Source organism: Stegastes partitus, unplaced genomic scaffold, assembly GCF_000690725.1.
Source record: "Stegastes partitus isolate 25-593 unplaced genomic scaffold, Stegastes_partitus-1.0.2 Scaffold557, whole genome shotgun sequence".
NCBI classification, from domain to species: domain Eukaryota; kingdom Metazoa; phylum Chordata; class Actinopteri; family Pomacentridae; genus Stegastes; species Stegastes partitus.
Genome location: NW_007578288.1, coordinates 32,879 through 59,254, shown reverse-complemented (window position 1 = coordinate 59,254; position 26,376 = coordinate 32,879). Strand labels below are relative to the sequence as shown.

General features: G+C 41.9%; 1 protein-coding gene across 1 annotated transcript; it reads left to right on the top strand.

The window, feature by feature from the left end:
• Positions 1-1,955: 1,955 nt before the first annotated feature.
• On the top strand, positions 1,956-25,352 carry LOC103362122 (bromodomain adjacent to zinc finger domain protein 2B-like). Its single transcript, XM_008288391.1, has 37 exons — positions 1,956-2,115; positions 4,703-4,888; positions 5,297-5,422; positions 5,715-5,908; positions 6,018-6,224; positions 6,524-7,192; positions 7,920-7,981; positions 8,084-8,544; positions 8,740-9,030; positions 9,897-9,957; positions 10,851-10,959; positions 11,101-11,202; positions 11,453-11,663; positions 12,457-12,549; positions 12,632-12,693; positions 13,006-13,071; positions 13,854-13,919; positions 14,285-14,329; positions 14,491-14,523; positions 15,181-15,246; positions 16,019-16,159; positions 16,765-17,019; positions 18,557-18,780; positions 19,308-19,382; positions 19,495-19,729; positions 19,842-19,904; positions 19,994-20,138; positions 20,269-20,936; positions 21,134-21,422; positions 21,540-21,695; positions 21,857-22,011; positions 22,197-22,405; positions 22,597-22,732; positions 23,008-23,154; positions 23,306-23,592; positions 23,854-23,997; positions 24,122-25,352. Exons 1-37 carry the CDS (start codon positions 1,956-1,958, stop codon positions 24,267-24,269), a joined length of 6,747 nt encoding a protein of 2,248 aa, XP_008286613.1. The 3' UTR covers positions 24,270-25,352.
• The last annotated feature ends 1,024 nt before the right edge of the window (positions 25,353-26,376 follow it).

Below are 26,376 nucleotides of genomic sequence, written 5' to 3'. Positions count from 1 at the left end.
TTTTACTCGGAGACGACACGCTGCTCGTGGAGTCGTGTGTGAACACGGCGATAATTCAGTCCGAGAAATTTGCGCTGTACGTGCCTTCATATGACTGATGTCCCGCTGCGTAGATCAAGATTGTGTGCATAAATTCAGCTATAAGAAACTCACAATAATATGTTTCTGCTCCTGTGCGTTTTATTGTTTATGACCTATGAATTTTAAGCTTATTTGCTTGTTAAACACATTTTTATTTCTGGTAATGAAGTCAAGACGGCCTTTGTAAATACCGTGACACGGGCTTTATTTCTCGAGCAGTTTGGCTTGTTTGCTCATATTTTTTGTTTACGATACTAGATTTGGTAAATTAAGCAAATCAGTTTTTAAAAAAATTTCTATCAATTCACAGCCATGACATCGACACAAATGCTGGTTTAATTATTATCCCCAGTAAACATCATGTTTACAGCAAATACATTCACCTTTAATTCCTGTCCATCTTTACGGTATTACAAACCAGAGATTTAAATCGGATAAACAGATGCTTTTTCATCACCATGCTGGACATCTTCAAACAAAAAGGGAAAGTGTGATGAATCAAGGTCAAAACGATGCTCTTTTTTAATTCAATGATGCTTTCTAGTATGAATATGAAAGCATCCATGTTGTGCATAAACTCCCACTCGCGCTACTGCAGGGAGCAGGGTCCTTTGCAGTGAAGCATGGCTGCAGCTTTTGTGTCATTTGTGTCTCATCAGTGCTGTTGCTGATGAGGGATGATACTTGATATTCAGAGGGTAGCTTTGTCTCCTCAAATTAATCAGATGTGCCTGTTTTCTTGCGCAGGCGAGAATCACCGGGGAGATCTAGAAATGGTTGGTGTAATGTAAAAAAAAAGAAAAAAAAAACACACACACAACAAAGGCTGGGTGTAAAACACAATATGGAAGCATGCGTTAAAGAGGTTTTCAGGCAGAATCCAGGAAACGCTGATGAAAGAGAGCAGTAGTAGTAGTAGTAGTAGTAGTAGAATCCTTCTGAAGCGGTTTGGATGATGGGCAGAATAGCGGCGGTCGGAGAGTCATCAGAGACAACGCTGGAGAATATTACACCTCCCATTTATGCATCAGCGTGGACTTAATGTAAAGGTTGTGGAGAGGGAAATGAAAATGCATATCTAAGAGGCTGGAGATACCAGTTCCTCTTTAGGCTTACTTCCTCATTAAGTGATCACAGCTTGTGTGGCAGCAGCTTCACATTAAAGAGCCGCGAAGACCTTTTGATATGAATGAGTTGTCACCGGCACCGAGTGTCTTGATGTGTGCGCGGTGTCGTTCCAGCTTTGTTTTATGGCGCGCATGTGTCACTGTGTCTCTCTCTATAATGTACTGTATATTTGTAAATAATGATTCAACTGAATGCATGAATACATTAAATCGAATGGATGCAATAAAGCACGTTGCATTCGAATGTGTTTGGCAGACAGAAGTCCTCGAACACGTCTAACCTTGAAAGTCTTTAAGTAGTGAGTATTTTCTGAGGTGGTTTTAATAATAATGTACTCTGAATCAAACAATGTGGACCGCAATTGCTCTATAAAGCTTGAGGAAAAATGTCCATCACAGCAAATACAAACATTTAAGAAGCTAAAACCACCAAATATTTTGCTTTTTTCTTCATGATAAATGACTTTAACAGTAATTTCATTTATCAGCAGACTTGTAAAAAACATAAAATAGCACTGATTGTACCTTGACAGTCTGTAAACATTTCAGCGAATGAATTACCAGCCAGCGTTATTTCTATTAATAGTGGACAATGTGTTGCCTTCATAAAGGAAATCAGACTCTGTGCAGCGTTGTTCATGCCATTTGTTTGTTCAGAAGGAGTCTTGAGGGCCACCAGCAGCTTTTCCTCCAATCTTTCTCTTTTCTTGCATCCTGTAGGTGTCGACTGGGTTGCGTTTGACAGACATGGAGTCCGGAGAGCGGCTGGCCTCGCCGTCACCGCCAACGTCCTCCCTTCACATGGCCTCGTCCTCAACCAGCTCCTCCCCTGCTCCGCCCCAGACGCTCCCCGCCAAGTACAGTCCAGCCCCGAGTCCTGAGGGCAGCTCCCCTCTCACCACCTGCGGTACGTATGCACAGAGAAAACTTCAGACTCGCTTAAATGTGAGCAAAGTCGCGGCACCAGATCAAATGTGACTCGAGGCTAAGTCGTTTGATTGTTCTGCACATATGTTGGACAAGGTTGAAAAATGATTTGAGAGGGCTGCGGCTAAAGCTCAGCTGGTTGAGTTGGCGACTCATGTACAGGGGCTATAGTCCCCAACGCAATGGCCATGGGTTCGAATCCCGTTCACGGCCCTCTGCTGCAATTCCTTCCCCCCATTCTTCTCCCCTACTTTGCTGTCTATCTGTCCTATACAATAAAGGCAAATAGGCCAAGAAAAAACTTTTTAAAAAAATGATGTGAGGCAGGTTAAAGCTCATCAACAGTCATTCCAAATCCACAAAACAACCTTCACTTCAGTAGCTGCTAATATATGTAAATTTATCCTTAATTCTGACTGACTTTTAAAAATTACTCTGCAGTTCTACATAAACCTCTAAAGAGGCAAATGTGTTTAGAGGAACTATCCACCTACATTCTGTGGAAACACCAAATTAAAATTTTACACTACAATAAGGCACCTCCTTCCAGTCTTAATATGTTGCAGACAATTTTGATAGGAATGAAAAGGCTGTTGAATTAATGAGTGCCAACAATTAAGAAGCTGTGTATGCCCTTGTGGATTTCTTTTGACAACCTCTTGCTCCAGTTTATCTTCTGTGATTTGACATGTCTGTCAGCCTCACACTGAGCATGCAGCCACCAACATCTCTTGTTTTCTCTGAATACCAATTGTGGCCAAAGCCATTATCCACCGAGCAGAGGTGATGCATAAGCTGTCAGATTACCCCTGACCACAAAATAATGTGCAAATTTACATACCATGGTTTGTAATTATTTTCTTTTCCTTCATGATAAGATGCACCAAAAAGTAGTGTTTTCTTTTTTTTTTTCTTTTTTTCTCTCTCGCTATCACAATGAAGAGCAGAGAGACATTCTTATAAATTATTCATTTTTCACATCCCCATACTAAACGTGCACAGAAATTTCCCAGATAATTTATTTGGGGCTGAACACTAAATGCTGAAAGCACGCTGGCACCTCTCTAGTCACATCGCTTTTATGAGTATCAAGTAAATTGAGTTTTTTTTCAAAGATTTCTTATCGTCTGCTTGAATCAGAAAAGATATCACACGCCCATTGAAGGCAGCACTTCTTTGAACAGAATTCCACTCAAGCTTTCATACTTTTATAGGCCTTCTAACTGCTCCCACTGTGTGAGCTTATTTTGAAATGTTTTTAAGCAGCAACTCCTATTATTTTTACAAAAAAAAGAGCAAGTGTCTGATTCCATATTTACGTTTAAGAAAAGTCGTTATTTTAAAAAAATTCTGTGAAACATTTTTCATGTCATCTTTGCTTCTAGAGGAGGTACAGTGGATTTGTTTATAAATGTGTCTGCTGCATTGTCAACCAGGCCTCATGTAAATCCACTTATGAACTCTTTACGCTGGTTTCCTATCAAATTCAGTTGAAGATTTTTGCCGTCGCTTGTAAGAGCCCTGCGTGGTGTCAGCATTAGAGATGCATTCCAACCTTAGGTCACCAATAGTCTATGACGTCTTTACATCAGGATTTCTCAATTCTGGCTCAGAAATAAAGCTATGAAGTGGTTTAGCCTGTGGGTAGCTTTTAAAAACGTAACTTAAACCAACCTTTTTAGATTTTTGGATTTTTTAAAAAGGTAAAAAACATATTACATACATAGATATTGCTGCATGTGATGCAAATGTATATCAAATATGCATTACACAGTGTGGTAATAAGGATAAACAAACAGGATGGATGGATGGATGGATGGATGGATGGATAGATGGATAGATGGATAGATAGATAGATGATAAGATAATAAAAAGAAAAGAAGACAAATTCACATTGTGTCAGGGTCCATTTCTGGGTCCATTTCCATTACTTGCATAACAGCCTCAACAACCTAAATAGTTCACATTAATAGGTATTTTCCGACCGTGCTCCACCTCCAATCAAAAAGGTCCATTTTCAGCTGTGATGATGCGGTTTCATTCTTTCCATGAGATATATCTGTCTCAGCCTCTGCTTCCATTCAGCCACAGTTGGTGATTTAACATTCTTCCAGTTTGCTGCTACATTTTTCTTGGCAACCAATAATAAAATATGCAGAATATATCTTTGGTCAGCAGTGAAAAGGTCGACCGGTATAACACCAAGCAAAGGAATTTATTTTTTTAAATATCCATTTTAATTTTATTTTTGTTATACGAAGAGTTAATTTGCAACGACAGATAACTCCATCTTTAGAAGCGTTCAGAAAACCCACTTTTCCATCGTCCACCTGAGACCATATCAATCAAACTTAAGTTATCTCTATTGTTGTCATGTGTGTCATAATTAGTAATTCATAAATGAGTTAGCAATCAGTTACTAATCCCTGAAACGTTAAATAGATTGTTGTTACTGTACTGTCCTTCTGTATCAACAGGTAGACGAGTAACCTCTTTAGATAGCAGGATTTAAAGAGTGATGATTTATTGTTTGCAGCGTTCTTAAAACCGTACGTTTTGTTCTTCAGGTCAGTCACTGCGGATGACGGGGGATGAACGTTTAAACATGTCTGGCAGCTCCAACGGACTCAACTTAGTCAGCCGTCCTGCTTTTGGCCTCTACACATCAAACTCAGGCCGCTCTGAGTTTGGAGGCCTCGGAAGTCTGGGTTTGTCTGCCTTGGCTGCTCACTCTCAGTTTGGTGCTTTTCCAGGTAAAGAAGCTCAAAGTGCATTTCTTTGTTATTTTGTTAATGGAAGTAAAACCTTTATTTTGATGGGTAGATAAAAGAGCACAGACCTGGGTCCCTTCTTTTCCAATTTTCTCTCAAAAATGTTTTGGTCCTAATGTTATAAATTTAATCTAACAAATGATTGTGTGCATTTTGAATAACACACCGTTTAAATCAAAGTTTTAGACTGAAGGTGCTGTTTTCGGAGGATATTTACAGAAACTCTGCCACGATTTAGTTTAATTGCAAAAATATATGTTGAATTAAGTGAATAATGCTTTTAAGTTCCATGTTTTGAGTTAGATAATGTGCTGCTCCTACTTTGCTGAAAGATTCGATTGTTGGGAGCTATTTATACCAAACTGTACGGCGTCTTGTTCCTCCTCTCAGACTGGTGGCGACCATCTGAGGCACATACCAGAGGAGCGACAGCCTTCTTTCCTCCTCTTCTAGGTCTGCATCCTGTATTTGTATCAAGCTTCAAAAGCCACGATCCTGTTGATTCACGTTCCACAGGTAAACGAGAACTCGCTCGCTGAACAATGATGCCATAACCGTAATTTGTGCCCTATGAGACGATAATAAAGGCATCTAAATGAAGAATAAACTAACAAGCAGCATGAGTCCTCGCAGTGTACGGACACCAATATATCTTTGAAACACTGCCGTTACCATTAGACAACTCATCTTGTTAAGTGCAATTGTTATTGTTGTTCTCGGTTACTATCTTTTTTTTATAGCCGTCCTAATGCGTTTGACTCGTTGCTTGTTCTCATGAGTATCTGTCTAAAGAAATGTCCAATGCCAGTTCCTGTAGGTGTGAATGGAGCAGCGAATGGTACCAGTGCTTCCTCCCCTACTGGGAACTCTGCTGTGAACACCGCTTCATTTCCAGCAAAGGGAAATAAGGAGAAAGCTCAAGCCAACAGTAGTCGAAGTCAAAAACGCAGCCACGAGCCGGACCAGCTCCATCAGAAGACCGTCCAGAAAACAAAGGAAAAGGTTAGAAACAGTTTCTTAACAATCTGCTTCATGGAAACTCGCTTCGCTGTTGTCTGCTCCGTTCTGCGTCTGCTCTACTGTATTAACTAACCGTTTCATTTTTGTTAAGAAGCCCAACAAAAGACCGCCAGAGACATCCAGCATGAGCGGCAGCCAATCAGGGTCCTTATCAGAAACCTCCAGCGATGGTGAAGAAAGCAGCAGTGATCCTGATGACATGGAGGAGGACGACGACGACGAAGATGAGGATGAACAGAGCAGTGACAGCGAGGACTCTGATTCTGAGAAGGAGAGTCCGGTTAAGAAGAAAGTCAAAGTATGTGCATCTATCTTGAATTACTGATGTTTAAATGTTCAGATAATTTTAGTTTCTTTTCAGAAAAATGCACAAAGGCATTTTGAAAGGATTAAGACAAAAACTTGTGGTGGAAAAAAATGTGTGACGAGTTCAGAACTGCCCTATTAAGTAAATGTTAGTTGGTTTGTCAAACGCTCGGTGGTGGGTGGCAAACTGGATGTATGTGCGAGCTGACAGAGCTGCCACTGCGAGGTTCTCTCAGTAGGAGCTGACATGACATTCTGTCTTCTCCCCGTTTCCCTCATCCTCCTACTCAGCGGCTGACACAGAACACTTCCGAGAGTAAAAAGAAGAGACCTCGCGCCGATGATGGAAATACGACTCGAGACAGTCATTGTGGCGGCGTTCCTTTGACTTCCTCCTATCAGCTGCAGTACTCTCATCCTGCTGGCCTGCCGCAGTCCACAGCAAAGTTTCTCCAGAGCCCCCGCACGTCGGAGGAGGAACGCCAGAAGCACATCAGTGTCATACAGGCCACGGGACTGACAGTCAGCAACAATCTCTTAGTGAAGTCCCACAGGGAGGCTTGTCCTCTGCCCTCCAGGCCTTCACCCAACCCCACCTCCTTCTCCAACTCATCCAAACACCTGCCCACCGTAACTTCACCAAAGCGCTTCAGTCCGTTGTCCTCGCCGACTCGTAGCTCCGCCTGCTCCTCTCCTAAACCTCTTGCTCTCTGTTCCCCTAAGAAGCCCCTCTCTCTGTGCTCCTCACCCAAACCCTCACCTCTGTGTTCACTCAAACCTCTCTCCCTCGCTTCTCCGCCCAAACCGCTGACACTGTTGGCCTCGAAAAAGCCCTCGAATAAACCCAGATTTCTGATGCCCTGTAGCAAGCGTCCACAGCCCGTAGACTGCACGAAGGAAGGCAGTGGACACCTTCCCGATGAAAGCTCATTACACTTGAGCACTTTTACGCTGAAGCAGGTGAGTCTTTGTCTTATTCGCTCTGCTGCACTGGAGTGGGTTTTGAAAAACTAAATTACTGCAATGAAGCTTAAGAGTATGTTTTATCTTCTTAAACAGGAGCAGCCCTGTTTTGTTTAATGGCCATCATTGTTTCTGTCATGAAATAAATACAAATCATTGTGTTCCTTCACAATAGAAAATTAATGCTTATACGCTATTATCAGGGCTTTTATTATGCTTCTTGAGCGTCTGACCAGTACATGATGTGTGAAGTGACAGTGTGTTTAGCTCTACTGGGAATACTTCACAAAACTGACAAGCAATTAGCTCTGTTATGCTTTGGGATGTTTGTTATCAAGAGAGAGAAACTGGCCTCTTTAACAGGACTCAGTTATTGTCACTATTCTGAGAGGAGGGAAAATGCAGCAATCTGTAACAAGAGGGTTTTAATTCGTATGATGGTTGTACCTTAAATGCAGGCTTTTGATTGCCAGAGTATGACAATAGCAACAAATACAAGATGACAGCTAACGTCTCATAATGGCACTAAAATATTTTTCCATAGCTGCCTGTTTTTCTTCATTGTTGTTGACAGGCTTGAGCCTGCTCTTCATTGTCTCTGTCACTTATTACACCTTAAATTCCTTCATTTACGGCCCACAGTAATGTTATGTGACTGACAGTTTGTGTAATTACTTCCTTTTTGTCTTTGTTTTCCTTTCTTTTTTCATTTTTATCTATGAAGCCCCTCAATTCCAAGGATTCTGTGAAGCAGACTTTCTCTCTGCGACCTACGAGCCAAAGCTGGTATGAAAGTCACAACTAAGCTTCCTGTTCATTGTTGCTGACACCACCTAGCTGTTTGTCAGATACACTCAGCAGTCGTTTGTTGTCTCTCCCAATCCACAGTGACACCAACCTGTTCCTGAACCTCCAGCCTAACGGAGCCATCCACAGCGCGGTTCAGGATGCCCCTTTGGCCCTCATCACTAAGCCCCGCAGCCAGAGCAGCACCCCCAACAGCAAGCCTCTCCTGGCAGCTACCAGCCCTCCCTACCCAATGCCCATCAACTTGAGCACTGGCACCAAGGAGAAGTCGGGCAGCTCTGCTTCCCCACCTAAACCATCTGCCTCATCGGGACCTGCTCCCAAACCAAGAAAGACTACCAAGATACTGCATGCAGGAAAGAATTCTACCAAAAGCAGCTCATCCTGTCCACCCGTGGACATGGCCAGAGGCAGTGAGTCTGACATCCACAGCAGCAAAGACTCAGACGACTCCTTAGGAGACGATTACGATGATGACGACGATGACGACGACAACTATGAAGACGATATTGAGGATGAAGATTCTGGCAGTAGCCTTTCAGGTTAGCTTAACTAGACCTTCCTTTAATTTAATAAAGATGCAACTGATAGCAAGTTATTGCTCATACAAGGTGTGAAAGCTGAGGTTTCATTTGGAAATTTGCAGGGCTCTGTATGGTTTGGATGTGTGAGGAATATTAATTAGGATATAATTCAGGTCTTTCTGTCTCTCTGTGGCACACTGGAATCCCCCGCAGAGTCGGAGAGCAATCTGGAGAGCGACTCCGATGGCTCGGAGGATGATATCAAGGAGTGCATTGAGACAGAAGCAGATAGCGACGCAGAGAGGAGTCCTCTGAAACCACCTAAAGCATCGTTGTCTGCTCACAAGCCCTCTCCGGCCCTCTCAGCCAACTGCTCCCTACTTAACCTGCAGATTACCAAGCCTCCGAGTCAACCCAGTGGCTTACTCACCCCCACCACTAGCACCATGGCGCCGAGTAAACACAGCACCCCGTCCCCATGCTTCTCATTTGCAACAATGCCAGGTAGGAAATCTCTGTTTTCTGAGACACTAAACACACCCGTAGCCCAGCTGCAATAACAGTTAATACTTGGATCTGTGGTTCAGGTTTCAGGAAAGTGTCTTCACTCAGATAGTAAAGCAGGATCATTCCCAAAGCCGGAATCGTGTTTCTTTTTCCCCCCACTCGTCTCCGTATAGAGGTTGTTTATTTTTCCAGACTGAAAGCTTGGATGTATCACTCATTTCTCAATAGTTTTTAGTTAACACAAGCTCACTGCAGGAAATTGGTTGCATCATTGTTTTGATGACACCCTGCAGCTTTCGCTTCAGCAGCCCAGGCAGATGCTTTATATATCTGATACCCGATGACTCATAGTGTATTGTATTACTAATAGGGGTGGATACCGACGTGTCATAATGGTAAAACAGTCGTGTCTTGTTCCATTAAGTCGTCCTATGGAATAATAAAAGAATCACGCCCTGGCTGTGTGTCATAAATTACTGCCGGCGGTCTTGAAGAAACATTTAACAGCTACAAATTTTTATACAGTCGGAAAATAAATCGTGTTTTATATTACTAATACTACAACCACTAAACTGTTGCAGGAGCTGCAGACCTGTCTCTGTTTTTTTGTGTGTATATTTTGTACAATTCTTCAGAACACCAGAATAATGTTTGTCTAATATTTATATACGTGTTGCATATAGTAAACAATTTTCCTGACAAGGGCCAAGCATGTGTGCTTTTGCAGGATGTTGCACAAGGAGAAAATGGATGCCTCCCTCGCTTTGTCTAGCGGATACTTCTGTAAACATGGCAGGTTTGTGGATTTGTGCAGGTCCCACTAGAGAGGAGAAAAGCGCTGAGTCATTTCTCCTGTTTTCTAGGATCAGGGAAGAGGAGGAGGGTCACGGATGAGAGAGTCCTGCGATTGCCTCTCGAGTTTGGGTGAGATATTGTGCTCGTACTTTATATTAAAAGAAACAGATAAAGGTTTGATAGTCTGACCATGTCCCATTTGTTCTCTCTGTCATATTTGCTCCGTTGTTGGGTGTTTATGCAGTCGGTGTTAAAGTAAAATGTCAGCTCACTGATGGCTGAAAAGTGACCTTTCCTAAAACGTCACCTGCAGCTTTGTGGAGCAGCCTGAGAGTCACAGTATATATGGTCACGTGTGTGTTGTTTGCTACATACAACAGACAGTTTGCTTAAAGTTCAGGTTCTATCAAGTACCTGAAAGAAAAGGGAAAAAAATAAATAAGAAACCGTCATTCTAGTTTCTTTTCAGCTGTCATGTTTTTCTCCAGTTTCTGCTGCTGCTGCTGTTTGAATACGAAACTTGACACCAAAGTGGCAATCATGCTTAGACAATTTAGAGTTCCTGATTTGAGTGCAATGACATCTCTGTCACTGACTGATTAGAATTAGACTACACAAAAAAATCATCTTCCTTTTGGGGGACTCCTTGAGTAGGAGGTTACAGCGGGCAGGAAATTAAATGAGGCCCGGCAGTTCAGCACAAGGGGTTAATTGCATCCAGTCTCAACACAGACATGCAACATTAGCAGCTCCCTGCCCACAAATTCTGCAGCCTTAAATGAGGACAGCCTTTCATCTTTTAGGGATGTTTTTCATCACCAGGTTCACAGGAAGTAGAGGCCACGGGACTATATTTCAGCCCTTGTTCTGTCTGGAACAACCTGCGGGTCTTTAGTATAAGCCACAGGGGGAACCGAGTGGTTGCCCCATTTGACCTGTGACCATTTGGGAGTGCGGTTTCACTGATTGCAGTCGGTTTCATAATACGCATGTTGTACTTCGTTTTCAATTTCTTTGTTCAGGTGGCAGAGAGAGACCCGTATCAGGACTGTGGCGGGCCGTCTACAAGGGGAGGTGGCTTACTTTGCCCCGTGTGGGAAAAAGCTGCGTCAGTACCCTGATGTGATGAAGGTAAGTCAGCCATTTGTAGATGTAAGGAATTTAATGATTTTAATTGCACAACTGAAGCATTATGTAATTGCCTTTTGGTAGTTGATCACTGAATATGGCTTCTGGTTCCCATCTATGCTTTAATTATTCTTTTATCTGCAGTACCTTGTCAGGAATGGGATAACTGAAATCACTCGGGACAACTTCAGCTTTAGTACAAAAATTAAAGTTGGCGACTTCTATGAAGCCAGAGAAGGACCAAAGGTAAATGTTGCGACATATTTATTTGTGTTTTTAAGAGGCAGGATCTCCCACGACCTCCAAAACACAACTGTTGTCATATGAACCTTTAAATAAAATAGTACAAACAAGAGATATGTGGTTGTTTTTAAGACTGTTTACTTAGAGAAATGAAGCTGTTACACCTACGCTCTAATGGAGCCCAAAGCTAAACTAGTAATTTGTATTTATTTGCTTATTTTAACCCCTCTTCCGTGTACTTTAAATTACCCAGGGGTTACAGTGGTTCTCGCTGGCTGAGGATGAGATCGCCCCCACTATCATAGCGATGGACGGGAGGCGAAGCCGCCGCACAAAGTCCGAGCACCAGCTGACCGGTGACGGCGCCGTATCCAGACAGTGGAAGTCTTACCCTCTAAATGTTGGTGAAAATAACTTCCAGGACGTCAGCGATGCCAAGTTGCAGCGTAAACTGGAGGCTCAAGGTCAGTTTATAGCTCAGAATCAGCGGCACCTGTTTAAAGTCCAACTTAAAACGCCGGCAGCTTTTGGCTTCATATTGTACCTGTCATTTGCACATTGTGGTTTGTTGCATTTATTTTTTTAAATGAGGGTAATTGGCCACCTGGATATATGTGATATCACACACAACGTATTTTCAGCTCAGCTACAGCAGAGTTTAATTGTAAAAAAAACACGCTCAGCTATCTTTAATATCAGACCTGCTGTCTTGTGCAGCTGCCAAATGTCCGACAAACCCCTGACTCTCAGTCTGTGCCCTTGCTTGTCTGCTGTGTAATTTCTTTGCTCTGCTGTACTTCTCGTCAGAAGAGATTGTCTTTACCTCGGTTAATCTTTGTTATCACCTCCTAGTGTTCTGTATGTTTCCATAAAATGTGGATCTTTTCATTTTTACATTAGCCTAACCAGGGAAAGCCAGGAACTCCAGCATGATATTGTTAAGACAAATGAGAAATCTAAAATATTAGTGGTGAATATTTTGTGTCAGCACCTCCAAATCAACCTGTGAGGATTATTTCTGCAACCGTGAGGCCCGAGAGGCGCTTTTCTCAACTTGATTTTTCGCTCTTAGGGGCTGCAATAGCATTTTGCACTCTTCACATAGATATTAAAACATTAACTTGTCACAACAAATCCAGGCAGCTTCTCTGGAGGGATTTGGAGGGATTTGGGGAGTATCTGTTGGTCAGTTTTTTAATAAAGTTTCTAACTCAGTAGGGTCTGTGATTTCACGTTTTCTATCTCATCATGTTGCAGAAATAGCTCGACAGGCAGCTCAGATCAAAATGATGAGAAAGCTGGAGAAGCAGGCCATGGCACAAGCAGCCAAGGAGGCGAGGAAGCAACAAGGTAAACAGCCGCTCTCTAGACGGACTCCTCTCTCACACTACACGATGTGCTGTGTGCGAGCCTAATTTGTTTGTGTTTCCAGCAATAATGGCTGCCGAGGAGCGGCGGAAAAAGAGGGAGCAGATGAAGTTTCTTAAACAGCAAGTACGGATTTTCCATTCCACGCATTGTTTAGTTTTCCGCGCAGAGCTTTTTTTTTAACCGTCTGCAGCTGCTCGGTTCACGCCGAGGGTTTTAAGGTGAAAAGGTTTTAAGCACAGTTGAATTGCTTTGAAAACTTTACAAGAAAGTTGCTGTTCCTCAAAATGCTGCACCTTCCTCATCTGCATAGACCCGCTTTACTTCTTCACCCCACATCCTGCTCCCTCCCACGCCCCCCTCCACCTCCACCACCACTCTATAACATGCATGACTTAACAGTTAATTCATTTGATCTTGCCCTCATCCTTTTACCAGGAGAAGATCAAGCGCATTCAGCAAATTCGTATGGAGAAAGAACTCCGTGCACAGCAAATTCTCGAGGTTCGTCCTGAAAGTTATTGCAGAAACATTTTAAAACACTTCCTTTCTGCTGTTGATAGGATTTAAAAAAACAACCAAAGGCTATTCCTAAATTATGTGGCCCCACTTTTAGTCAGTACATGTGACTAATGCCTAATTGGTTTTTTGCAGAAGTGCCATTGAATATGAAAATCTCCTCAGACCGTGTTGGAGCTTAATACAAAATACAGTATTTCATTATGTAAGAGGTGGCCCAGAGTTTACCACGGCTAGGTGAAATACCTATTTTGCATTCCCTCACTAATATAAGCTGTGAAGTATTTTAGCCTTTATAAATCAAATTTCAGCTGACACGCTTGGCAAGTGGCTCTTAACAGGATTTCGTTGGGGCTATAATTACTGATAGAAATTTTGCTTAATTTATTCTCACTGCCTGCTGGTGTTTCATAATAACTGCAGCCATTTTGTCTTTTGGTGTTAATGGGAGGAAATAATTATATCATTGCTCAAGATTTCAGAATGTTAGATTCAAAATAGTGAGAGAGCCACAGATTTAAAAATAGCCGTCCAGCAAACATACACTGAATACGTATTTATTTTATTACAGCTCAAATGTATGTATATTTTATACTTTTAATATTTTTTTCCAACAATATATTATTGTCACGTAATGTTTTTTTTAATTATAAAAAAAGAATCTGTCAATATCGTATGTTTATATATAGTATTAGTAAAAAAGTCCTTCACCAATTCTCTGAGAGCTTCACTGCGGCGTGACCTCAAGACCTGTTTTTCACACACAGGCAAAAAGAAAGAAAAAAGAAGCAGCAGCCAATGCCAAAATACTGGAGGCTGAGAAACGAAACAAGGTGAGTGTCATGAGATTTATGCGCAGATGTTTTGTATTGTTTTGGCCACTGTTGCTTCCATTCTCGGTCTCTATCGGTTGTTCAGGATGTCCCACATCTTTGTAGAGCAGCGTTTCCGCTCTATTGTAAAGCTTGTCAGCGTTAAAGAGATTTATCTCGGGTTAGTTGGTCCCTGTAATTAAAAAAATGCAGGATCACCCATGAGGATGTTTACATTTTCACTTCAGGTTGACTAATAAAGCTCATAGGGCTTGAAGTTTAGCATGATGTGGTTTGATAAGATAAGAAAGCCTGCCTTTGCCAATTCTAAATATTGTAAATGTGCATATGTTTTTGTTTCTAACTCAATAATTGTCTTTGTGAAGGAGAAGGAGATGCGACGACTGCAAGCTGTCATACTAAAGCACCAAGTAGGTATCTCGCCCACGACCGCGATCTGAATTCTTTAAGATGGTCTCTAAATAATCGTCATTAGCACAATTTATCCTTTCAAGTTCCAATGTTTCTTGCATTGAATTTTTATATGTGATTTTTTTCTATTTCTTAATACTTTGCCAACTCTTTTTACCAGGAGTTGGAGAGGCATAGACTAGATATGGTACGAGTATGTTTGTTTCTGTACGTTTAACAGCATATTGTGACTGTGTTGTGCTGAGTGGTTGCCGCCATCATAGCGATGAGTGAAAACGTAGACACCGGCTACAGTCATTCAACGCCCCTCTGCATGTCTTCTTCAGAACAGCGCACTGCATATGTCTGCATCCATTATCTGCTCAATAGGTTAAAAACATACCTTGATTCCAGAGAACTCCTTTTGTGCATTTGTGTGTAAATACATTAAAAGTGTTTTATATTAGTACATAATCTCCAGGATGTTTTATGTCCTATGATGTTCAGTATTTTACTTGTCGCTGTAACACAATATCTGCTGCTTATCGTAGTAAACCTCTCAGCCAATACTAGCTTTCAGTCTGCCTCTTGCCAGCACGTTCAGATTAATACTGTAATGGCCGTCTCTAACTTTGAGCTTATGCTTCGTGTATGCATCACTACCCTCATTTGCTTCTTGTTCATCATCGTGTTGTTGTTTTTTTTTTTTTTGTTGTTGAACACCGTCAACATACTGACTGTGACGAGCAGTGACCTACACTTATTCTTGCACTGTGCATGTCATGTGGTTCACATTGTAAGTTGCATTTAATTTTTCTTAAAAGAAAAAATAGTGTGAATAGAATTAAACTTTGTGTCTGTGCTCTGCCAGGAGAGAGAAAGACGCAGGCAGCACATGATACTCATGAAGGCCGTGGAGGCCCGCAAGAAGGCAGAGGTGGGTCATTAAAGCTCATCCTGTCCTCTCTTATTCTGTTTTACTGCTCATGTTCTCAGCAAAGTCATGTAAAAGTGCAGCTGTGAGAAGACAAAGCACAATGTGTACAGTATATGACATTGAAGTATTAGATTTATCACAAGAGAGTGGATTACTGTTCAGTTTAGAATGATTACATGTGAATATATATGAGAGATCCCCCTGTGCACAGATGAGATGTGGTTTATTTCCGCTAAATGTTGAAGCTGGAAGACACACAGGTGTGACTGAAGATGAGAGAATGTGTGAATGCTGTGAGCCAAATGAAGCAGAGATTGAAATAAAGTGAAATTTGCATTTTTAAAAGTTCAAGTTGACGTCATCTGGGGAATAAAGCATTAATTAAATACATTTTTGATACAGTTTCGAAGTATATTTTTAAAGAGTTAGGAGGGGTAAAATATCAGATATGACGTAAAGTCCTCTTAATTTAAAATGCAGACAAGCTGTCTATGAAATGGATGTGCAATGTTTGATAATATTAGATGCACATCTTGATTTTGTTTTATTGGGCTGCTGTTTATTGGACAGTATACTATGAAACAGTACAGCAACCTTTTTAAATTGGTTTGTAGATGCAGCTTTTGATTATGCAACACAACTGAGGTTTGATTGTGTTTTTTTTTTTGTGCCAATCCTCCGTAAAAATAATGTATTATACCTGACTGGGACCGTTCTGATGACCGTCCACAGCAGTGTCATTATTAATGTATGCTGTTAAACTTTTCTGTAGGAGAGAGAGCGCCTGAAGAAAGAAAAGAAGGATGAGAAACGGTTGAACAAGGAGAGGAAACTGGAGCTCAGAAGACTGGAGCTGGAAAAAGCAAAGGAGCTGAAGAAACCAAATGAAGACATGTGCTTAGCAGATCACAAGGTATTCACACCCTCTAGCTGTTGGAAATGAGACTTCATGTTTGTCACCATGGATAGCGTCCATCTGTGGAGTAAATGTAAGTGGAAAGATTGGATTTACCACCAGTCTGGGTGTTTAAAAAAAAAAAAAAGAAAGAAAACACACAAATCAACCAGCATAATCACTGTAAAAGCTGCATACGTGATGATTAGAATGGCTTTTGGTAAATTCGTGGTTTCATTGTTTCACTATCGATACCAAAATAGATGCTTAATACCACTGAAAGCATCTGGAACTGATTAAAAAGGATGCAGGTGTAGGTCAAAACACTGCCACCAAGTGGATATTAATGACATGGCACCAAGCAGAGATCAGATACTGGTAAAAAGAAGGGGTTTGTATTCCTACAATTTCATTATCAGTACTATCTAATCTGGAAAAATAACTCCTGCGCTGTAGAAAATGCGGGCCTGTGTACGTTATACTTTATTAAAAGCTATAATAAAGTGTAGTAATGTTGTAAGAAGGGCTCATATCATCAGTGCAACATCTGTTTCTTAGGGATTTGGAGGGCACTAGTTATAAAAAAGATTACAAAAATATAACACATTTGTATTTCTCTCCAGCCACTTCCAGATTTGTCCCGTATTCCTGGTCTGGTCTTGTCAGGAAACACCTTCTCTGACTGCCTGATGGTGTTGCAGTTCCTGCACAGCTTTGGAAAGGTCCTGGGATTGGAGTTCAATTCCAACATGCTCACGGTAGGCGACCTTCAGGAGGGGCTGCTCAACACCGGGCGCAGTGTGGGCAAAGTGCAGGACCTGCTGGTGAGCATGCTGTCTGCAGCTGTGTGTGATCCTGGTATACCTGCAGGGCACAAGGTGAGAGACTGTCAATGTGTGTGTTGTATTTGTACAGTTGTTGGGTTGTAAATGCTTTCTCTACTGGAAATTACACACACAGGTCCTGGTTACATGATGCTGGTGTCATTCCAATAACCCAAAACATTGATAATTTCGAAAGAAATTACACAAAACTGCATGACAAGTCCCCTCCAAACCAAGGTTTATACCTACAAAGTAAGGTTAGAAAATGAAAAATATATATATAGTTATATTTGGAGAATAATGTTGTACCTCTGGAACTCTCATCTACTGGTTAAGCCATGTAGCAACATATTTGTTTTTGTAGTACAACTTGTCACACCGGCTCAATAAGTTCAGTCAAAATAACCTTCATCAAAGTATTCAATGAGTTTTGTCGTCTAATTTTGTGACATGCAACTACGTATGGTTCAGAAAACATCACTGGCTTATGTCTGCTTTACAACTTTTCTGTTAAAGTCTGCTCGTCTTCTCATGATGACTTAAATTTTTTAAAAATATTTTAACTCACCCATAATCTGATTTTATTTCATCTACTTGTTCTACATATTGCAGATTCTGAATCAACAACATGATGAGAAATAACTGAAATTTTTTATCTTCAATAGTTGCTGAGATATTTTCATCCAAACACAGCTTTCATTTTCAATATGTGAAAAAATGTGCTGTAAGGTGGGCAACAGGCAGTTGAAAAAACACAAACATCTTAAAACATACTTGATATATCGGTCTAAAATTTCACAGACATCATTTTATATATCTATAGTTTATGATAAAGTTTTAAGCAAATCAGAGATGTTCAGGCAGAAGACCTCTGATGATTTGAGATGGAACAAATACACTGACTGACACACAAATGCTGCTCTGTGCCCATAAAACATATTAAATACTTTCCACTGCTTTAGTCACTGTATTACCAGTTGCAAAAAACAAAAGTGTAATTCAAGATTTTTAAGGAAGAACTGACAGCAGAGATATAGGGTAGTGCTTTATGTATATATAAGGAGATGTGTAGGCACCGTCCTCCAGTGAGACACAGATGATAGTTGGCTCAGTTCTGCAGCTCTGGGGATCTAAACGAAGATTCTGTTTACAAGGATATCCTTGTTAAGAGCTCTTAGACATCTTAAACCATAATTTTAATTCATCCCCCAAGGTCATACCTCATCGGTGTGCTGCAGGGTGTAATCATGCTTTTATGTGATTTTACATAATTTTCCTTGTAAGAGGTTGTCTCAGACTGTTGTGTACACAGCGAGAGAGAGATATACATACAATAGCCCAGCTAAACATCGAGCATCTCTCATAATCCGCACATCCTAGATGTGACACATCCTGGGGGACATTCGAGCACTTAGCGTCATGAAGAGATAATTGCTCCAAAGGACAGTTCTCTGCCAGCCATCAATTGTGACTAATTGCTTAAGGTTACAGTACATAAATACGAATTCTTGTTTGAGCGTCGCAGTTTGATAAACACTGTGACTGAAATACATTTTTGACACGCACGTTTTTTTGTTTTGTTTTTTTTTAGAGCAAAACCAGCTTGGGGGACCACTTGACTAACGTGGAGATCAACCGAGACAACGCGTCCGAGATCCTGCAAATCTACATGGAGGGACACTCTGAGCAGACGGAGGTGGCTGCTCTGGCCGCCAGCCTCAGGACTAAAGCTTTTCAGGCCCACACTCCGTCACAGAAGGCCTCCATTCTGGCATTCCTGGTTAATGAGCTCTGCTGTAGTAAGGCTGTGATCAGGTGAGAACTCCTTCTGACACTCATATCATCTATTCACCCCCATGTGACAATCAAAGTCGGCCCGGTTTTCAAAAATAGTCACATTAATTGGCTTTTGATAGCAAATAGCCTACCACTACAATAAATCATTTTCAGGCTTTGATAGGTTTGTTTTTTTCAAATGATATGATATATTGTCGGCTTGTGAAAGGCGTTTTCAGCGCACAATATAGATGAGTGTTCCTCGTGTGCCTGAAGTGAACAAATTAATCTCTGCGCCTGAATGTGGAACATACGGGCTTGTTTTATTCATGCATCCTTCAGTTGTAATAGAGTAACTGAAGTATGAAAAGGAATATGACAAATCATGATCTGATAGACAGTTTCACAAGGTTGCATCAAACTACGCATCATCAATTTTTCATCGGCGCTACACTTTGAAACGCGTCTGCCGCACGCTGCAATGCGCTGAAACCACCTCTTGCTCTTCTCGTTGTACAAAAAGGTCACAGAAATGCCGGTTTCAATAACGTCCGATGTTTTTTCAGCGAGATCGACAAAAACATAGATTATATGACCAACCTGAGGAAGGATAAGTGGGTTGTCGAGGGAAAGCTTCGCAAGTGAGTATACAAGCTGTTATTGAAAAATTCTGTGCGTTGATATTTTGTGTTCGCAAATGAGTCAAAAGCACAAAAATGCTTCCATACATTTCTTTTTCTTTTGTTTGCAAAGACTGAGGAGCATCCATTCCAAGAAGACAGGCAAGAGAGACAGCAGTGTGGCAGGCGAGGACAACCACACCTTTATCATCCCCACCATCAGAAACAAATGCAAGAGGAAAGAAGGGGACAGTGAGGAGGAAGAGGACGACGACGACGACAGCGAGGACCAAGGAGACGACGACGAAGACGAGGAGGAAGAACCGGGGGGAAAGAAAGGGAAGAAAGCAGAGATATGTGAAGAAGAGGTCAGTAGCAGCAGCGTAATGCTTTCACAGGAGCCACTGGCGAAATCAGTGTTTGTTATAGTAAATGTCAGCCGGTCCGCTGGCCTCACAGTAATGAGATCTGTTCCTCTAGGATGACAGTGTACACTCAGCCAGCATCGAGGAGCTGGAGAAACAGATTGAGAGAACATACAAGGTAAATTAAACCCCGCGAGACCGTTTTCTCTCATGATTTCCTCATAAATGGATTCATAGTTCAATTTTATGTACTTTCTGTCACTGCAGCAACAGAGTCAAATCAGACAGAAGCTGTTTGACTCGTCGCACTCGCTGCGCTCCGTGATGATTGGTCAAGACCGATACAGGAGGCGTTACTGGGTCCTTCCACAGTGTGGCGGCATCTTTGTCGAAGGCATGGAGAGTGGTGAAGGTGCAAAGCAAAACCCATGACACAATTTGTCTCCAGTTTTGTCCTTTTATTAAACGTGTACAAGATCAGAAATGTGCACGTTTTTTTTGGTCCACTGTGCCACAGCTGACTTTACTTTCATGTGACTCAGGATGTGACGAGGTGGAGAAGGAGAGGAAAAGACAGTGGGCTGCTCAGGTGATCAGGGTGAAAGAGGAGCAGCTTGAAGAGACCATGAAGCCGGCGGTCTCCAGCTCAGCACCGAACACAGACGGCGGTATAAACACGCCAGAGAGCCATCAGGGCAAAGACAATCTCTTCCTCCAAAAGCCCGGCTCTTTATCTAAACTCAGCAAACTCCTTGAAGTGGCCAAAATGGCTCAAGATTCAGACTTAAATACTCAAAACAGCAATTCTGCTGAAGTTTCTACCGCTGCAACTTATCCCTCATATCCTACCTCAAAGACAGTCACTACTCAGCAGGGACTGACAGATAAAGCAGATTCTTCGGTACCGTCTCTGCTCAGCGCTTCCCAGCTCAAAAACAGCTTCTGGATGACCTGCAGTCCTCAATCCAGCCTTCATTACGACCAGCTGTCCAAGATACTGACTGAAAAAAGCAACCAGTGGTTCAGCCTGCTGCCTCGCTCTCCTTGCGATGAGTCCTCGGTGACCTCTGGCTCCAGTCCCCCGGCTTCCTCCTCTTCTCCACAACCCATCAGGGCCAAATCCCCCTCCTTCTGCTCCCCTAATCCCCTAGATACAGCAAGCTACAACACGACTGCTGGGATCAATAACATGCAATCACCTATCCTTCAGGTTGGTGGATAACAATAATGCTATCTCCATCTCGGTTACAAAGATGAAGTTGTGCTTTCTGGAGCACTGACATGAATTAGAATTAGTCCATATGGCACAACCGTTTTCCTGTGTCGGACAAACTCTTTCTTTCAGCTGCCTTAAACATTGTACACATGGTATCTGATCATAATTAAGAAATGTATGTTTTCTCTCAGCAAGGAAAGCCTGGCACTCATCAAAGCAGACCAACACTGTGTGACGTGTTCGGCTCGGCAGCAACTCCCAGCCAGCCCTTCTCTGGCACTCCTCTAACCCCCTTGCTGGATCTAGCCACCCAGCTCGCAGAGGGTAAAGCAAACAAGGTCCTCTTTCTGGCAAATAACAACGCTGTCAACAAGAGTGAGACCCCAGAGCCACAGAGTGACAAGTTAACTGGTGTCTCATTCCCTGCTGTGGAGCTGGCCAAGACCCAGGACTACCCTTGTCCTCAGCCCATCCCAGAGGGTAAGAATAGTATTCTGCCGCTATGCAACAATTGGATTAGAAGCAACTTCCCTATTTTGCTAAAATTAAAAATATAGTGACAATAGTACCTAAATATGTGCATGCATGTGTTGGCAGAGATGCTCCATGGCTGGTGGAGAGTGTCAGACTTGGAGAACCTGCACAGTTTGGTTAAGACCCTCAATAGCCGAGGGATCAGAGAGAAGGTCTTGCAGAAACAGATCCAAAAGCATATGGAGCATATGACCCAGCTATGTGCCAACACTAAGGATGGTTCGTTCACATTTCCTCTGTTCTCTTTAACTTGCAATTATAAACAAACAACAGTATTGTTCTTTGAGTTGTTGACTGATTTGCCACATCTGAATATATAAATGAACTGCTTTCGGTGGTCAGTTGTCTGCTGTAATGTTTTAATGTGTCTGTTGTGGCAGCAATCGATGTAAGAGAGCTGGAGAAGCAGGAGGTAAGCGAGGACACGGTGGAGAGCTGGTGTGTTGAGGAGCAGGCCATGGAGGTGGACATTAGCCTGCTGCAGCAGGTTGAAGCTCTGGAGAGGAAAGTCATCTCTGCCAGCCTGCAGGTCAAGGTAGCGGCAAATAAACATCCTGTACTCTCATCTGTTTACAGCGCACATAGAGAAACCACAGGTGTTTCCAGATGGAATTGAATTCTTTAGTATGTGCTTTAATAGCTTTAAGGTTGTCTCTAAGTTGATGAGTGCGTCATTAAATATTGTGTTGTGATGGACATATTTCTCTGATTCTCCCTCAGGGTTGGATGCACCCTGAGCCCCAGTCAGACAGCAAAGATCTGGTCTATCATGAGCACAAGCTCTTCTCTTCCCCAGCTCTGGAAAACAAGGGTCATAGAGAAACTAGTCACGAGGACCTCCCTGGCTCCGTGGTGCAGCGGCGGCTCAACAACCCTCTTGACATCGCAGTGACCAGGCTGGCACAGCTGGAGAGGAACATTGAGCGAAGGTACCTCAAGAGATTCCTAAATCCAAGCTTTCAGATCAGACTGGATAACATCACTGCACCTGTGTTTTTATTAGCAGTAGTGTGTAACTGTGCACGGTGCATCACACGGGAGAAAATATGAACACCTTCTGTGTCAAACCGACTTGTTGTCATGCACTTTAAATGCACTCTGACTTTCTGTGACCTTGAAGCAGCGAGGAGGAGGTTGCTCCTGGGATGAGGCTGTTCCGTAAAGCGCTAAGTCAGGTCCGCAGCTCAGCTCAGCTGTCGCTCTGCATTGAGCAGCTGCAGAAGTCCATCGCCTGGGAACGAGCCATCATGAAAGTGGTTGGTGTCATCTGATTCTTTTTTTGATCACAGATTTGTTAATATATGTTAATCATACATTTATAACTCACACTAAGGATGAAGCTCCTTTAGACAAACAGTATTTTAGCCTCTGTGGCTTCTCATTCGCTTCCATGAAACTAATTTATTCATGATTTGTTTGCACACAGTTGCATGTCACTACATTTTATGGTGGGGGACAGTAGCTCAGGTTGAATTTGGAACTACACATAGAGCCGGATGCTCATTGCCTCTCCCGTTTTGTTGTGTTTCAGCACTGCCAGCTCTGTCAAAAGGGAGATAATGAGGACCTGCTTCTACTTTGTGACAGCTGTGACAAAGGCTGCCACACTTACTGCCATAAACCGAAGATTACGACAGTACCTGATGGAGACTGGTTCTGTCCTACCTGTGTAGCAAAGGTACATCAACTGACCACAGAGCAGATATTCTTTTCTCTTTATACTTCTCTATTACTCTGTATCGGTCCATCTTTCAGAGCAACACATAGAGAGTCGGATAAATGGCGTGTTTTGTGTGTGTCTACTGTCATATGTGCGTTCTGTCATTCAGGAAAGTGGTCAATCCCCTCGGAGTAGGAATCAACAGAGCCGAACAGCTGGAGGAGGAAAGAAAAGCACTGAGGTAAAACGAAATAGTAAGCCATCTGTGGTAGGAGAGCTCATCAGTGAGGAGCATGCCAGCAGCAACAGCATGCCAAAGAAAGGTACCAAGGAGTTCAAAAAGAGGAAAGGAGACGACAGCCCACCCAGCTGCCAGGCCAAGTATGACAGCCCTGTCCCCTGTGCAAAGAAAGCCAAAACAGCCAAGGACGACAAAAACGGCTTGGCAACGTGCCGGTATGTACGAGTGCATACTAAACACATGCAAGCAGCATTGAATTGACCTCTTTTCATTATTTAAAAAAAAAAAAAAAAAACTAAACATTTTTTTTAAGCTCTGGTGGTACATTTTCCAACTATTTTTATGCTTCACATCAGATCTAAAATCAGAATCTGATCATGTTTTGTTCTCAAACAGGTGAAACTGTATTTAAATTAAATCATGTTATATTTCCAGTGCAAGAGGCTGAGCTTTGTTTGCCGTTTGTTTCCTCCCAGAGTGCTTTTGGCCGAGCTGGAGTCCCATAGAGATGCTTGGCCCTTCCTCACACCGGTCAACCACAAAGTCGTCCCCGGATACAGAAAAGTTATAAAGAAACCCATGGACTTCTCCACCATCAAGGAAAAGCTCAGCAACAACCAGTAAGTGTCACTGTCACAGTGCTGGTTTTCAAGAACATGTTTTGATGTATTTATGTGTTTGTGTTATTTCTAATTTTTGATTTGGCTTCTGCTCAGTAATTAAAACTATTTCTAATGCTTGCAGGTACTTAAACTTGGAGACCTTCATCATTGACGTGAACCTGGTTTTTGACAACTGTGAAAGATTTAATGAAGATGACTCTGAAATCGGACGAGCCGGCCACAGCATGAGGAGATTCTTTGACAAACGATGGACGGAGCTGCTGCAGTAAACGTTCCCAGCGTGGACGCTGCTCTCTACATATCAGACTTCTGTGTTGTCGGAGGCCTTCCCTTAACCTTTGACACCGAATCAATACAGAGTTAAAATACCACTGATGTGCGGCGTTTAGGGACGAGCTCCTGGTCGGCGTGGTGGTGAAGAAAAAAAATAAAAAAGAACACTTTGTGGATTTGTATCTTCAAGTGCAATACTATTCTTTATCAAAATGCACTGACTCCTGACTCAATATTGTATTTGGGAATCAGAGATTTCCGTTGTAGATACATCATTTACTTTTTTTATTTTTATCGTTATTACTATGGTATAGCTTTGTGTGTGTGTGTGCGTATGTGTGTGTATTTATTTTCTCAACTATTTATGTTTCAATCTTTTCTAAGAAAAGGCAGAAAACAGCACAAAGCTTTAAAAAAAAACAAAAACAAAAGATTGTTTTATGAACTATTAAATAATTCAGAAAAGAATTGTTTACAGCTTTGCAACTCGAGGTTACCTGCAGGACTAATATTCATCTGCTTTTATGGGTTCATTGTGTAAAATACAAAGTGGGATCACTGACAGGTTACGTGCTTGTTCTGTCGCGCGTTTTATTTATCACGTGTACAGTGTGTACTCACGGCACAGTCCTGATGAAGATCGTCGTCATAAAGATGATTGTAGCACCTACTATGTGTGAATATCCGCTGGAAACACTCCTCAGTATTGTAGTGCCTGACCTCTGACTGTACGTGTGTCCTGCACAGTAACTGTAGGAAAGCTGTTAAAGTCTTAAGAGCCTTTCCTCTGATTTGACGTGGTGCATATATTGTGTTTCATCTCCAAGCATTTCCTTCAACCGGAGCCTTGTCAGACATCCTGTGGACAGACGTGAAACCTGCACTGGGCTTAAATCCAGCTGGGAGTCAGACAGTGTCACGGTCCGCTGGAGGCGTCTCAAGACAGCTGAAGTCAGAAGACTTGAAGTAACTGTATTTTATTATGAATATTGTGAAATGAGTAGTGGCTTTTGTAGGAATATTATTTTTAAATAGTGGGTTTGTGGATGGTTAAAATAAACCTGTTTTGCAAAACATCAGCATTACGCCGCACTACTTTCCATTTTTATTATACTTATTATCACCATTAGATTATTATCATTTCACCACTTTTCAATCAGATTTATTTGACGTTTTTTCACTGGGTTGATATTTAACTAAAGTTAAATTCCCTTGGTGACGTGTTATAAGTATATTCATTCAATTTCTGTAGTTAGTTACAATTTTGGGGCACTCACTAGTACTTTACTGAAGTATTTCTGTGCGCAGTAGTAACTCTAATTGTTAACTTCAACTTAAAATCAGCTTTAACCCCTGTGGCCATCTGATAGTTCACTCACTTAAGTTGCAGTGTCCAGGTGTCAGTGAATGCAACTATAGTGTGCAAGTGCAAGTAAAAGCAGCATCAACAACAGTAATATGTATAGCAGCAGCCAGTTTGCTGTTCATAAACATCACAGAAAGCGGTTTGCAGTTTGCACCTTTTGTTGGCGGAGATGCACACGCAGTACTCAAAACTTTAACAGGAGCTAAAGTTTGTTGTCTCCAGCTGTTTGTAGGAGTCTTTCCTCTGAATTTATTAAACACCTGCAGCATCAGGATCCACATGAAGGTCTCCAAAGAGAGAGAGTGGTGCACATTTACCCGCAACACAACACAGCAGTAACTTCATTAATTACCTCTAAATTATCCCCAACATGCAGATCTGAAGTCAGTAACACAGGACTTTCCTTCACCTGCGTCCTGAGCTCCATCACAGCTGGATTATATTTTACTACAAAAGTCTGAACTATTTTAAAATCAAAACATTTTGCTGTCGTATCAGGTTTTTGCTATTAGGAAGATCAAACAGTTTCTCAGCAGTGACATTATGCTGCATGTGGATGATTTAGAGAACATGACCTACCTGATTATTAAACCAGAACATCAGGTAGTCAAGTGGCAACGAAAACACACTTTACTGTCGCATAAGCTGCCGTAGCTGGATAAACGATCACACATGGATGGAATTATCAATATTTAAAACACAAGTAAACTTTTATCCCTTAAATAGCTATTTTAAAC